This window comes from Bidens hawaiensis, unplaced genomic scaffold, assembly GCF_021521415.1.
Source record: "Bidens hawaiensis isolate Kalapana, Puna unplaced genomic scaffold, B.hawaiensis_p1.1 tig00006990_1, whole genome shotgun sequence".
NCBI lineage: Eukaryota > Viridiplantae > Streptophyta > Magnoliopsida > Asterales > Asteraceae > Bidens > Bidens hawaiensis.
This window is the reverse complement of record NW_027491479.1, coordinates 535,162-549,858: the sequence shown is the minus strand read 5'-3', so window position 1 is coordinate 549,858 and position 14,697 is coordinate 535,162. Positions and strand designations below refer to the sequence as shown.

The 14,697-nt window shown below is 40.0% G+C and overlaps 1 protein-coding gene and 1 long non-coding RNA gene across 2 annotated transcripts; one reads left to right on the top strand and one right to left on the bottom strand.

Annotated features, from left to right (window-relative positions):
* The first annotated feature begins 6,838 nt into the window (after positions 1-6,838).
* LOC143634088 (putative ubiquitin-conjugating enzyme E2 18) lies at positions 6,839-10,347 on the top strand. Its single transcript, XM_077102259.1, has 6 exons — positions 6,839-6,918; positions 7,045-7,148; positions 7,243-7,345; positions 8,166-8,229; positions 9,685-9,773; positions 9,960-10,347. Exons 1-6 carry the CDS (start codon positions 6,889-6,891, stop codon positions 10,053-10,055), a joined length of 486 nt encoding a protein of 161 aa, XP_076958374.1. The 5' UTR covers positions 6,839-6,888; the 3' UTR covers positions 10,056-10,347.
* On the bottom strand, positions 9,394-9,970 carry LOC143634089 (uncharacterized). Its single transcript, XR_013153795.1, has 3 exons — positions 9,845-9,970; positions 9,652-9,789; positions 9,394-9,618 (listed from the first exon to the last, which is right to left on the bottom strand). It is a non-coding gene; the product is annotated as an uncharacterized LOC143634089 (long non-coding RNA).
* Positions 10,348-14,697: the final 4,350 nt, after the last annotated feature.

Genomic DNA, 14,697 nt, shown 5'->3' with positions numbered 1-14,697 from the left:
TTCGAACCAAGAGCGCCCAGGAAAGCTGGCCCCGGTCTGGGAAGGACCATACATTATCAAAGAAGTTTTGGGAAAGGGCGCATACCGGCTCGAAAGGCTCAATGGCACTCCCATCCCAAGAACATGGAATGGAGCTCAATTACGCAAATGTTACATGTAGATCAATTCCAAACTTGTAAAGAAAAGGCCTAGAGCCACTTCTAATGGAAATGATTCTCCTTTATCACATTGTGTTGATAGCCTTACCTTTATACTTATGAACTTCCCACACTGATATGCCGGTATTCACCGCATAATAAGTATGGGAAGAAGTAAGTCGTTGCGTGTGGAAGGCGGTAAAACCCGCATAAACACAAAAAACGGAAAAAATTTCTACGGAAAAGATGAGGAAAACCTTCACGCAGGTCAGTTATAGGTGAAGTTTGGTCATCCCACTAAATGAAAGTGACGGTCTTACCCGCACAATCATGATAGAGGAAACTGAACATTAACCTATTGACAACCGCGCGTCGAAAGGTTAACTTATTTAAAACACTTAGAAAATTTCTAAGGAAAAGATGAGGAAAATCTCCACGCAGGTCAGATATAGGTAAAGTTTAGCCATCCTACTAAGTGAAAGTGACGGTCTTACCCGCACAATCACGAAAGAAGAAGCAAAACTTTAACCTATCCTCTGCCACGTTGAAAGGTTAACTTATCCAAAGTACTTAAGAAATTGCTAAGTTAAACTAGAATATGCATGAGCAAAAACATATAAGGTTTACAAGGCAAGGCATTAACAAAAGATTTATATTCCATAAAAATTTAAGTATTACAAGAATGGCCGGGCACATACCCGCATACAAGAATATAAATCTATACAAAAATAAAAATCTATTCCAACGGTGGAGAGGGATCTAAAGGCTCAAGCTTCAGGACCACTCCCACTTGAACCCGCACCATCAGTTGAGTGTGGCGGTTCAAGAAAAGCCTTGAGAATAGCTAGCCCATCATCAGCAGCAGTAATCTCGTTCACCTTCTCCACCACCGGATGCGGGAAAACAGCATACTGGTTCACTGCTTGGTCATAAGCAGCTTCAGTATCTACGTCATATAGAGGGAAGTTGGAAGGCGGGATGCCCTTCTCAACAAACCCTAGACCAAGCAGGAAGCCAACCTTTTCCCCATCCTCATGAGAAGCGTTGAGGGCTGCGCTCATGGCATCGTCATAAGATGTGTTCGTAAAACCTACAAAACAGAAGTATATCAAACTCTTCTAAGTGTAAGGAAAAGCGTAAAGAAGTTATGAAGCTGCACATACCTGCGACAACGCTTCTCGTAGAAGCCATTCCTTGGTAACCAGAGCCTCCCGGAGGGCAGCTTGAGCTTCATCACGGGCGCGTTCGGCTTCGTTTTTAGTAAGGTTGGCAAGCAACACATCTTTAGCTGCAGCCTATTCAACGCCCTTCAGCTTACTCTCAGTGTGGTCAAGCATGCCCCTCTGGTCCAAGATCTCTTGGAGCTTCTTGGCCTCTTCCATGGCCAAGGCATCATGAGCCTGCTGGAGCCTCTCGAGTTTGGCTTTAAGTTCCTCATTCTCGGTGCGTAGAGGCTCAGTAACAGCTTCAGCCTTGGTGGCCCTCTCAGTTGCGTTCCGTGCAGTTTCCTTAGCCAACCGAAGCTGTTCGTTAACAGCTTGGGTAGCCTTGGAACGGGCCTCCAGCCGGGCCTGAACTTCAACCTCGAGGGCCTTGAAGGCCTTCTCCTTTTCCGCAGCAACGGCGGCGAGCCTCTTATTCTCCTCCCGGATAGCCCGCGCCTGAGCCACTTCCAAGCTACGCGCCGTCTTTAACTTGTCGTTTTCACGACAAAGCAGCTCGACGCGCGGCTGCATCCGGGCAAGGAGAATTCTAAGCTCATTGGTTAGCCTACCCTCCTGGTAGCTAGCCATTGCCTCCCCCAACGCACCGCTTGGGGCGGCGTGGCGCGCCCATTCGACGCAATCCGCAGCAGTCCGGAGGGTCGTTCCCCGGCGGATACTCCACCGAGGAGCGTACACCTCGTTGGAATCACGAACTACAATAAAACAAAAAACAGTTAGAGAAAAAAATGATAAAAGGGATATAAGGCCAAGATAACCCCACGCACCTGTAGGGTCGACAACAGGCCGATAGCCACCAAACCCATCACCTGAACCTAAGGGATATCCATCCAAAACGTCAAGGAGACGGGAAGGAGGCAAAGATTGGCTAGACGCCCCAACCCCGAACATACCTGAAGGACCGGCCGCGGTCGCCGGCGCCGGAGGAGGCATGGTGAAGGCCGCCGCGGTAGAAACCAACGGAGGTGAACTCACCGGAGGTGAACTCACAACCGTGGCAGTCGCCGCGGAAGAACCCGCAGAAGAAACCACCGCCGGCTCAGTGAAGGATTCCGTGAAGATGGCACTGACAGCCGGCGGGGATGATGTTACAGTTGGAACAGTTGCCTCAACGGGATGAGCAACTGAACCAATACTGCAAACAGGCGTAGCCGCCTGGGTCATCGCCTCGGGTAGGTTGACCAAACCTACCGTCATGGGTCCAGAAACGCTCCTCCCCGCTCCACTCTGGAATGCGGTAGCATCCACGCCTGCACGAAGACAAGATATATAAGTATAATGGCGGAAAGATATGCAGTTAAAGCAAATGAAATTTATACTTACGAGTTCTCTTGAGCTTGAAGGATCAGATAGGCAGGGACGAACCCGATGGAGCTGGCCTCTTCACGCCGGTCACCGTCGTCGTACTAGGCTGCCCGGAGGTGACAGCAATCTCAACCTCCGGAACAGTGGTCTCACCACCACCAGGGTTCCCCGCCGCCTCCTCGCTTTCAGTCTCCGAGTCAAACCAGTTCCCCTGATCGGCAGTGGAGGCAACCTTCGCCTTGCCCTTCCCGCCAGCAGCCTTCTTCCTTGCGAAGAAAGGACCATCTGCGGATTCCTCATCAGAAGATGACAAAATTAGAGGAATTCCAGCAGAGGTTTGAGCATTGAGAGGGCGAGGGTTAAATAATCCCTTACCTGGCCGAGTGGCGCTCAGAATTTCGTGGCCTGGCGGGTAGGCCTCCACAAACTGATCCGCCGTTTGCTCAAGGATGGGCAACTCGTTCTCGTCAAGAGCACGAGTACCCAACCGAGCGGGACCACCGCTCTCCCGCGGCTGCAGAAGAGACTGCAAGTTGTTTCCCTCTGAAAATAAAAAGAAAGAAATGGTTAGAACAAAAACCTTAAATTAGCGGATACTATGAAGCATACCGTAAGGGATAGAGTTCAAACCGTATTCGAGGACGATGGGAATCTGTGGCGCCTCTGCCTCAGCATCTTTCCACACCCGGCTCATGCCGAGCATCACCATCCCAGACTCCGTAAAGCGGTAAACCGGAGTCTGGATCCGGGAGATCTTGGAAAACCATTCCGCCTCCTGGTAGTTGGAGGCGTGAAGGCTGGGGAGTGCTCTCCCGTTCTTAAATGTCATCGCAATAGGGACGACACGGGCAGAGATGTAGAAGAACTCCCGCTTCCAAGACCGAAGACTGCGCTCGGTAGCACAGATCTTCAAACCCTTGATCCGGGTGACCAAGGTGTACCAGCCTTGGATGCACCTCCAGGAGTAGAAGGTCATCAGGCGGTCGACATGGGGCTCCACACCAAGAATGAGGCACACCCATTCAAAATGGCGGATCTTGGCGATCGCCATTGGGTGTACCTCCGTCAGGTGCACACCGTGTCTCTCCAAAACACGGTATACAAACTTCGGCAATGGGAACCTGAGATTCCCATAAACGAAGAATGCAGCATATACCCCTATCTTGCCTTTGGGGGCATCGTACACCGTCTGATGAGACGCAGGAAACTCAGGCTCGAAAGGCTCGAGCATGAACTTCCTGACGATGTACTGATAGAGGTCGACGGGAAGAGCACACTGGCACTCGCCAGCAGTACTCTTATCGTCCTTGTCAGAAGTGGACGATGGGTTCTCGATATACACGTCGGACTCTTCGGCGGTGACTTCTGGATCATGAGTAGAAGACATGTTTTAGATGTAAAGAACGATTTCAGGAGAATGCTCGACGGAAAGTTAGAGTATTCGCGGAAATCGTTTAGAAGAAGAAGAGAGAAATGAAAGTGTGGATTAAGATGAACCCTCTCCCCCTTTATATACTCATCGCAATGAATGCGATGAATTTAATGCGGAAGAGAGAGGAAATCGCAAGTGCAATGAAACTATGACACGTGGAAAAAGCAAGCTGGCAACAGCTGTTGACAGGACGCGCGCCGTAAACTTCGCACCCACGCGCCCGAAAACTCGCGCCCACGTGCCTGAAAAAGCGTCTGGAACGACCATATACTGTCACGTCGCCATAACTTCCTGCACGTTCTGAAACTGTCAAAAGAAACCGTCGGACGACACTAACGTCCCTTCAACAGTTTGGACTGTTCTTATCCTTTCACCAACTCTTCGAATTTCAAAAAAAAAAAAATTCAAAAAGATTCAAAGATTCAAAAATAAGAGGGAATATACCCCCTTACCTTGGTGCCCAAGAAACCGTAAGACAAGTGCGGGTACAGTGTTATGGCGAAACCCTTCACATACCTAGCACCTGCAGGGAATGGAAGCCAAGAATACCTTGAAAGTAAAGAAACTATAAGACGAGTGCGGGTACAGTGTCAAGGCGAAACCCTTCACATACTTAGCACTTGCAGGGAATTGAAACCAAGAAGGATCTTCTGGACCGTGCTTGCGGAAAGAGAAATAGCACCTCCGCATAGCGGGAAAGTTGAGAACTAGCTTGTTTGAAACTTCAAGGCGGAGTTGGTGGTTTAACATAACTGATCACTATGTCCGAAACTACCAAAACCTAGTGAAGAATCTATACAAGTGAAACTTAACGCTCCCGATGTGCGAAGGGGTTAAACACCTACCCGCATCACAACCAAAGATCAGGCAGAAAAGTCGGGAATTTCTGCGAGTGACATTAGGAAAATCGCGGGAAGAATCCCCTCGGAAAACCTTAAAACTAAAAAGCCTTTCCAAAACCCCTTGCTTAAGTCCAAAAGTTCACCTCACTTATTAACAATTCATGAGAAGAACATTGGACTGGGGGGACTTGAAGAGGTAGGTCCCAGCAGAGCCCAGTTGGACCCGCAAGACTCACCTTGAAGAGGGACGTCTGCGCAAGAACCAACTGGTTCCGCAGGACCAACAATGCTCAGAGATGAAGACCTTACGCGCAGTACGCCAGCTGTTCCCGCAGGAAAAGCCTCCCAATGGTGAAGTACCCCGCCTGTTCCCGCAGTTGCGGATACAAGCCATCAGGGAAGGCTACCCGCACTAATGGCAAGGCTACACGCACAAGGCACTAACTCTCAATAATTCAGTGTCACCTGAAGAAGGAATGAGCAAGGCGGGAATACTCCCGCCCAAATGAGCCAGTCCGTACGCTTCTGGAAGATCTTTTGTACTATACCTGCCAAGGTATGAACAAAATAGACAAGATCTGACCAAAGCAGCCCATAAACCAATCACAGGGTGACAGCTCACCGACAACAGTACGAGGAGCACGCTCTAGTACAAAATGTCACTATCAGCCGCTGCCTACTCACTAACCCTTGTCGTGGCACGTACATAGCCTGCAGTTGGTGGAAAAGGAATAGTACACAGCCGGCGGAAAAGGAATAGTACACAGCCGGCGGAAAAGGAATAGTACACAGCCGGCCATGTCACTATCAGCCGCTGCCTACCCACCAACCACAAGCATGGCACGTGCGTAGCCCACAGTTGGTAGAAAAGGAATATTATACAGCTGGCTGTACCTGCTTGGAAACCTACCTTCGGCTATAAATACTCCAACACCTTGGAACGGTATCATTATCTTGTATCTTATCTTCACTAGCTATTTCTCTTAATATACACTTATATTCAGAGCAATCTAGTCTGATTCTCACGCCGGAGGGTGGTCACAAGGAGGAACCCCCCTTCTCAGTGACGAGCTCACGGTGTCTGTTTTGCAGGTCATCTGAAGAATAACCATCTTCGCCGGAACTAACCCTCGTGGGAAACATCTATTTAACCCCCAGATTATCCGTAATCTGCCCGGGGTCACTTAGTGTTTCTTCATATATGGTTTGAATCTATCATACTATCACTATGAGTTATGACTAACAACCCTGATCTGCCCCACCTTTCGCGCCGGTGCTACCCCATAATCACCCTTTGGTTGAATTACCTCACATCTTAAAATGAATGCTGAATATTTTTTCAACCGAACACGTACATTAACAATCCAACCACATTCTAATTTCTAATTAATCAAATTAATTCTTTGAACCAAACAAATTAAAAAATATTTTTTAGTTATAACTCCTTTAATTTCTACGAACCAAACGAATATTTGGTATCCCCATTCCCTAATAAAGTTTATCCTTTGAAACCAACGTCCACAAACCGTCTCATAACACTATTTTGTGCATGTGTGTGTGAGGTGGGTCCCCATTTAAGTCCGCTTGGTAGTTGGCGGCCACAAACTTGGTCCATGGACTTCACCTCCACAATGGTGAAGCTTGTGTCTTCCTCGTCCGCCCCAATTCCACCTCATCTGGACACCAACTAAACCCAAGCGTTGGAGATCTGCTTAAGAGTTCAATCGTTATTCTTCTAAAAAAGCAGTTAAACACGCAAAGTTATAAGCTTACAGTGCCATTCTCGCACACAGACCATAGTTACAGGTCCACTTGATACTTCAGTTATAGTATCAGGACACAGAGTAAAACTTCCTCTTTCCGAAACACTAAAGTCCTTTCCACACACACACACACACACACACACACACACACACACACCTCTCTCTCTCTCTCTGGAAGCCAAAGCCATGACGAGCCCCTCAGCTTCTTCTCGCAAGGTATATTATTATTATTATACCTATACATACATCACTAATCATGTATATGTATATATCCCTAATTTGATTCACTCATCTCAATTGATATTTAATTTCCGATCAACGGACGGTTTATTTGAATTGTAGGTTTTAAGCAAGATCGCAACGAATCGGCTTCAGAAGGAGCTAATGGAGTGGCAGGTGAATCCACCTGCTGGATTCAAACACAAAGTCACCGATAATCTTCAACGGTGAGATGTTAATCTATGTTTTTTACCGTGTTAGGTTCATTTTGGTGATAATTAGGGTTTAGTGTTTTGATTTTGTGTGATATATGGCGTGTAGATGGGTAATTGAGGTCAACGGTGCACCGGGGACTTTGTATGCTAATGAAACCTTTCAATTGCAAGTTGATTTCCCTGAACATTACCCTATGGAAGCCCCACAGGTATCAGTTATGATGATGGTATTTATTGAACAAACGAACGGTTCACAAACAGCTAGCCGAACCAAACTTCTTGTTCGTGTTCGTGTTCGTGTTCGTTCATTAAGGAAATAAACGTGTTTGTGAACCGTGTGAACGGTTCACGAACACAAATGAACACAATTGATCGAGCATGGCCTTTATGCGTAAATAATTTTGCTTAAATCTATATGATAAGATTTGAAAAAGTCATTAAAAAGTTCTAAAAATCTTTAATGACCAAAAACAAACAAACGAACGTAAATGAACATAAACGAACAAAACTTCTTGTTCATGTTCGTACATTAAGGAACTAAATTTGTTCGTGAACGGTTCAGGAAAACAAATGAACGGACCCAAGTGAACACAATTGAATGAACATGACCTCTATTCGTCAATAATTTTGCTTAAATCTATATGGCAAGAATACAAACGCTATTAAAAAGTATTAAAAACCTTTAACAAACAAAAACTAACAAGCAAATGTAGACGAACACATTACTGAATGCTCACAACCTCTGTTCGCGTTCATTTATTTAGTAAATCGAACAAAATTACCTATTCATGTTCGTTCATTTATTTAATGAATGAACTTCCTGCCGAAAATTCGGTTATTTTACAACCCTAATTAAGGTGAGCGGAATTGTAAAATTTGTGAATGTAATTAATGGTGTGTGCGTTGAAGGTGTTGCAAAAGTGGAAGACTATCAGTTTTATTGTTATTATTATTGTGGGAGTTTAGGGGTGTTTGTAACCACTGCGGCTAGTAATAATATTTGTTCGTTTTACTCTGTTGGCGTGACAGGTTATTTTTGTTCCTCCTGCTCCGCTTCATCCGCACATTTACAGCAATGGTCATATTTGTTTAGGTATGTCTCATGACCAGCTGATTATGCTTTTCGTTTTCTTTATATAGGTTCAAAATCTGTTGCATAAAGTAAATGCCTTAGGTGTGTGTAAATGATGGTGTACATGGTTTTAAAATGCACGTTGTCATTCAATGCGCTTTGATCCCAAAAGCAGATGCATAATGCGTGAAATAAATTTTTTTTATAGAACTTTTAAGCACTAAAATATAAGATTTTCTCAATATCTCTTGCAAGATTTGTTCAATAAATAGTCTAATTTTTCAAATACTCAAACTCATTGTTCAATCGATGGTCAGATTTGTTAAATCAGATTTAAGAAACGCAGACTCATTGCATTTCAAGGTTCAATTTGTTTAAATACTAGCCAGCTACATAAGTTGTGACATAAGATTGCATCACATGATGCGTGCAGTGCAGCATGGAACCACATCGCGCGATGCGATTATATCGCTGCATCATGCGATGCAGGTTGAGCATGCATTATGCACTCTTAATGTGCGCATTTTATAAACAAGATGGTGTAATTCTGATTATATTGAACTAGGGTTTCCAATTGAGGGGCTATATACCATAACACATGTTTTCATAATGGTACTTTAGACATTTACGAATTACATTGTGATATAATAGTTTGTTGTTGTATTTTGATAATAGATAGTAGTTTATATTTCACCAAATTGTTGTCGCTTCATGTGATGCGTGACCATAACTGCTAGCTATTATTGTTAAACCAAATTTATTCAAATATTGTTGGATTTTGGGGATCTAAGCTTTGATCTAATAGTGAAATCTGTACATGGCTGAGATTTCTTTTTATCGAAGATTATTTTCTTTTCTTGAAGTCCATTGTTATAGGTTTTGAACATCTGGTTTGTAGAATGATTTTGTGCATAAAATATGACTCATGGATTGATGGTCCCCTGCCATTATGGGGAAGGTGTTGGTGACCACATATCACTCCGAGTTGTAACTAAATAGTTTAACTAAAAGGTGTCAAAATGTTGGATGCTTTATGGTCTATTATGTAGGCTCCATACACATTCTCATTGTATCAAGTTAATAGGACCTACCATATCATTTTCATTTATTCTCACATTATGCAAATGGGAATGGTGTATGTTAATGTGGCGTAAATGGATAGGACCTTAATGTAATAAACTCTGTACTCTTGATTGTCTAAATCTAACATATTATGTTCTGAATTTAGTAAGTAAAATGAGAAATTTATGTTTTGACTTTGAAAAAAAAAGAACTTTTTTACGTGTGCTGGAGGTTTTCATACGTAATCTTTACAAGTATTGGGAGTTAGGCTCTAGTCTAGTTTATGCTCTGTTGTGCTTTACAAGATTGATTCTATTCTGAATAAAAAACATTTGAGCTACTAGTCATCTACTATTAAAGTAAGATCTGTGAGTATAATACTTGATTGATTGTTGTGTTTGGCTACTGGTGCAGATATATTGTATGATTCATGGTCCCCTGCCATGACTGTGAGCTCTGTATGCATCAGCATCCTCTCCATGCTGTCCAGCTCTCCTTCCAAGGTTTGTGTTTTAAAAACTGTTATCATCATGCTCATCTTTTTTGTCCGACTACAGTTATTCAATGCTTTAACTCTTCAAATTTAAATTTAACAAGGAAAACAGTTCCAGTCAATTTGGATTTTGAATTGAGGCATTGTTAAAAAGTAGAAATGTAACACATTTATTTGGGATGCATTGGTGTTGCAGACACGTCCAGCTGATGACGAACACTACGTGAAGAACTGTAGGAATGGGCGATCTCCAAAGGAGACGAGATGGTGGTTCCATGACGATAAAGTATAACATTAAAAATATAGGTAAAAGATATTCCAGTGTTTGATGTGATTTCATTTGATATCCTCTCTGCTTCCATATCTGGAAAAAAGAAAGAGATCATGAGATTAAGGTTTACATTATTAACAGTGTTTTAACTTAAGTTATGACTCCAGTGAAACTGGTATGTCTGTGAGTCATGAATGATTGAATGAATGGCCTATGTCCTATGATATGATGATGTACTTGTAAAGTGGTCCGCATTAATGACGAAGTTTGAAACTATTATTATTCGACATAACCATTTCATTCTCCTAACTTAATCCTCATGATCTAGGTTTAGGTTTCTGGCTAACATTTATTGTTGTTGATTACAAAGATTAAGGTCTGCCCAGATGAAATGTGTGGCCAACTTTGATAACCTACATTTATAAAACATCATTATCATGTGTTTGTGTTGAACCCATCTCCTGGTTGATTTTACTCGGTATGGGTGATACCGCACACACCCGCACGAGCGTTGCCATATTTTTAGAAAATGGTCACGCCGCTTCATTTTCTTCTTTGCTTCTTTCCCGCAGCTCCCTAAATTGGGGAGATCTTTCTGATTTCATGGCCCCTATCTCTCATTACATACAATCCCTCATAACTAGTTTAATACCAGTCTCAGTTTGGGTTTTCCGTAACATTAAAATTTAACAAAAATGAATAAACACAGGGTATAACAAACTCAGGAGATCTCCTAGCTTCAGTTTGAAGGACAAATACAGATTTATAGGATTCAAAAATATATAAGATGGCTACTTGTTTACTGTATTTTATTCTTCTTATTCCACCCATTCCCAAGCGAACCCACCCTCATGGTACAAATGAGCCAGAAAGACTGCAATCAGTAATAAAAGTTCTAAAAGTTATGACCAATACATCCTAATATCTGCCAAATCTTATTTAGCTTATTGCTTAATATATTCCATCAATGTTTGGAGATCAAAGCAATGCCATGCTTCTTAAAGACCGAACTCCTAATCCACCCACACTTTGATCACAACAAGCATCATTCCGTTTGACTCATATTTTCCCTTTAGTTTAATCTTCATTAGCCTATAGGCTATAGGAACTTAGAATCTCATCTTAAGATTTTCTAAATCTTCTATAATATTTAATGATAATGGAAAATGTGAAAGGCTAGAGTCCGTATTTTTCACTTCACATTGTTAAGGGTTAAAACCACTCACTTCACATTCCACTATTTTTTCAAAAACGCTCATGTTCTCTCTGTTCGTACAAACATCCTTTATGCTTAATTTTCACATCTACCGCTTTTTACATCTAATCAAATTATACTTTTTATAATAAATGAAAATATTTATATAAATAAGCAATTAAAATATCTAACCAAAAAAAAAACAAACCTTAAGCAACAAAAAATTTAACCACAAAATAAGCAACAAAAAATTCAACCATAAAATAAGAAATAAAATTGAACAATAAATAAGCAATAAAAAAATTAATCATAACCATAAATAAGCAATAAAAAAATTAACCAAAATCATAAATAAGCATTACAAAATTTAACCAAAAATTAAAGAATAAAAAATATATAACCATAAAATAAAAATAAAAAATCTAACCATAAAACAGATTATAAAAAATTTAGTCAAAAAGTAAAAACATAAAAAAAATTACCCATTAAATAGCTTAATAATTAAAACCTTAGGGCTAGAATTACAAAATCTGATGGAAGAACACGTTGTAACTAAAAGTAGTAACGCGCAATAGATATGGAAACTTGGGTTAGTCTTCTTATTCCACCTATTCCCAAGTGAACACACCCCCATGGTCCAAATATTTGGAGATCAAAGCAATGTTCATGGTTCTTGGAGACTTAACTGCTAATCCACCCACACTTTTATCACAACAAACCTCACTCCATTTAACTCTTATATTCTCTTTAATTTTATCTTCATTAGCCCATAGGAAGTTAATTAGAATCTCATCTTAAGCCTTTCTATATCTTCTATAATATTTATTGGTAATGGAAAGTGTGAAAGACTATAGTTCATATCGTTCACTTCACAATATTAAGAGTTAAAACCACTCACAAACTTGTTCGGTTACCCGTCACATTAGATTTTTGCTAATTTTTCAAAACCACTCATTTCTCTTCATTCATACAAACATCCTTACAAATGCTTAACTTCCACATCTACCACTTTTTACATCTAATCAAATTATACTTTTTATACCAAATGAAATTTTTATATAAGAAATAAAAAAATTTAACCATAAAATAAGCAATAAAAAACCATATTTAAGCAATTAAGAATTTAACCATAACAGAAAATTTAACCATAAAATAAGCAACAAAAAATTCAGCAATATAAAAGCAATTGAATTGAACCATAAATAAGCAATATAAAATTTAAACATAAAATAAAAATATATAATCATAAAATAAAAAATAAAGATTCTAACCATAAAATATAATATAAAAAATTTAGCCCAAAAAAAAATAAAAAAAAAATACCCATTAAATAACTTAATAATTGATACCTTAAGGCCAGAAATATAAAATCAGATGAAAGAACACGTTCCGACTAAAATAACCCACCCATTGTAGACATGGAAACAACCTTGGTTCCATAAATTGCTTGTGCGTTTTCTCTGGATTTACATGCAAATAATTTGCTCCGATGATTCATCTCCCATATCCAGCGTCTTCACCATACTCTCTTCTTACGAATAATAAGATAACTTAGAAATTGTTTATTGGATTACATCGAAACAGAAGGCAAGCGGGCAACAAGTTGCGCCGCTACCCCTTTTGAATCGCAAAACCCAATCTTTTAAAAACTATATTTGCAGATCTTGGAGTCATAACATTATATGCATGACCCGCTGAATTATTTGTAAAATTTCTGGGTCCAATTATTAGTATTATTATTTATTTTATTTTATTATTATTTTTTTAATGTAACTGGTTTGATTATATTGTTGTACTTGAGCACACATAAAAAAGATTATTTGGTTATTGTTGCAGGTAGAACTTACTGTTGCATTATTACATAAACTGCATGTCTTTCACAAACATGTTGCCATCTTTATTCGGTTCCTCTTCTCCGGATTATTCGCTAGACCGGGAATCACTGGCTGGTTGTGTTCTAATTGAGGATTGCGGATCTAGGGCTTGGGGAGGGTGGGCCGGTGCCCACCGTCGATCTGCCGGAGGACTGTGTTTGTGGTTACACGCTAGTGTATGATGAGACAACAATCGATATGTGCCCACCGTCCGAAATTAACTATTTATTTGGAAATTTTTGCCGGCGAGTGGAAGTGAAGAAGCCTGCTTGCTTAAAATATACAATGGAAAGGAGGGGGAAATGATACTCTCGGGAATATAAAAACTAATATTTTATTTATTTTAATTGAATTAATACTACTTAATTTTTTAAACTTGATGATGACTTAATATAGCTAGTGTAGTACCTATAACAAACAAGATGAAATTATTTAAGTGAAATTTTAAAATATATTAAGTTCTCATTTTCATTGTTTTTTTGTTTTTGTCCATTATTGAATTATTTAAGTTTTAAAAAACATCTAAGATTTTTATTTTATATTATTTGATAGTTTATTAATATATAATTTTAGTTCATCTAGGGGTAATCAAGCATATCCGCTTTCTTTTCATCGAAAAACATAAAAGTTGTACGGTCGCTTTCATGTTTTCACCATGTTGATTGATTTCAAATTAGGCATTAAGAAGTATTAGAGGGTATAAGGTTTTTGCACCCATGGTTATAGAATTTTGATTTCGTCACTAATTAAAGTAAAGAGTTGAGTTGAGTTGAGTTGAGTTGAGTTGAGAGAGTGCTCTTTGAGATTCTTTTTTAGCTAGCGGCGTTAAAATAGCACTCGAATCAAAGTTGTTTGAAGAAGAAAACGATGGCAGTTATGTAATTATCCACTAGTTTTTTTTCCTTTACATTATTTGTCTTTTGCGTAACTACAATTCAAATGTATCAAGAGTGAAACTTTGTTTTATCATATTTTGCTAATTTATCAAAGTTTTGTTTAATATTAATATAATATGTATTTTAACTTTAAAAGGGTGATGCGTAAAAAAACAAATTTAACTTCTCATGCACCTCAATAGTTCATTCCGCTTTGGTTCTTCGTAATGGTTGGTCGACCTTGTTTTTTTTTACCCACCCCAATTTTTACAGGATTTATTTTGTGCTTCACGTAGTGACAATTCCTGGATCCACCTCTCTGTTGAGAAACATGATGTTGTAAACCAAAGCACACTAAATGTTCCATCTATTCCTTCAGCTACTTATGATATATACTTAATATTTGTTTGGATGGATTAGTTAACTACATTATATATTTATATGGTCATGTGTCTTTATTGTTTCTAATTGTGATATCCCTTGATTTCGGGTCAAATTGTATTTATTTTGTATTTGTTTTTATGTTGTAAACCGACCCAATTTATATCCCGAACATTTCAAATATATAAAATATTGGACTTTATGTTATTAAAACATTCCCGCTTGTCTAATTTGAAAAACCCCTTTTACGGATTCAAAAACGAACTTAAAACGCTCAAAATACATCAAAAACGAACTTCCGGACACGAACCGACCAGCAGCGAACCAGCAGCAGACCA

Excerpts from the sequence above, each read along its gene's own strand:
- LOC143634088 (XM_077102259.1), top strand. The coding sequence starts at position 6,889 with ATGACGAGCCCCTCAGCTTCTTCTCGCAAG. Across the intron at positions 6,919-7,044 it reads CCTCAGCTTCTTCTCGCAAG|GTTTTAAGCAAGATCGCAAC; the intron begins GTATATTATTAT and ends TTTGAATTGTAG. Across the intron at positions 7,346-8,165 it reads ACCCTATGGAAGCCCCACAG|GTTATTTTTGTTCCTCCTGC; the intron begins GTATCAGTTATG and ends TTGGCGTGACAG.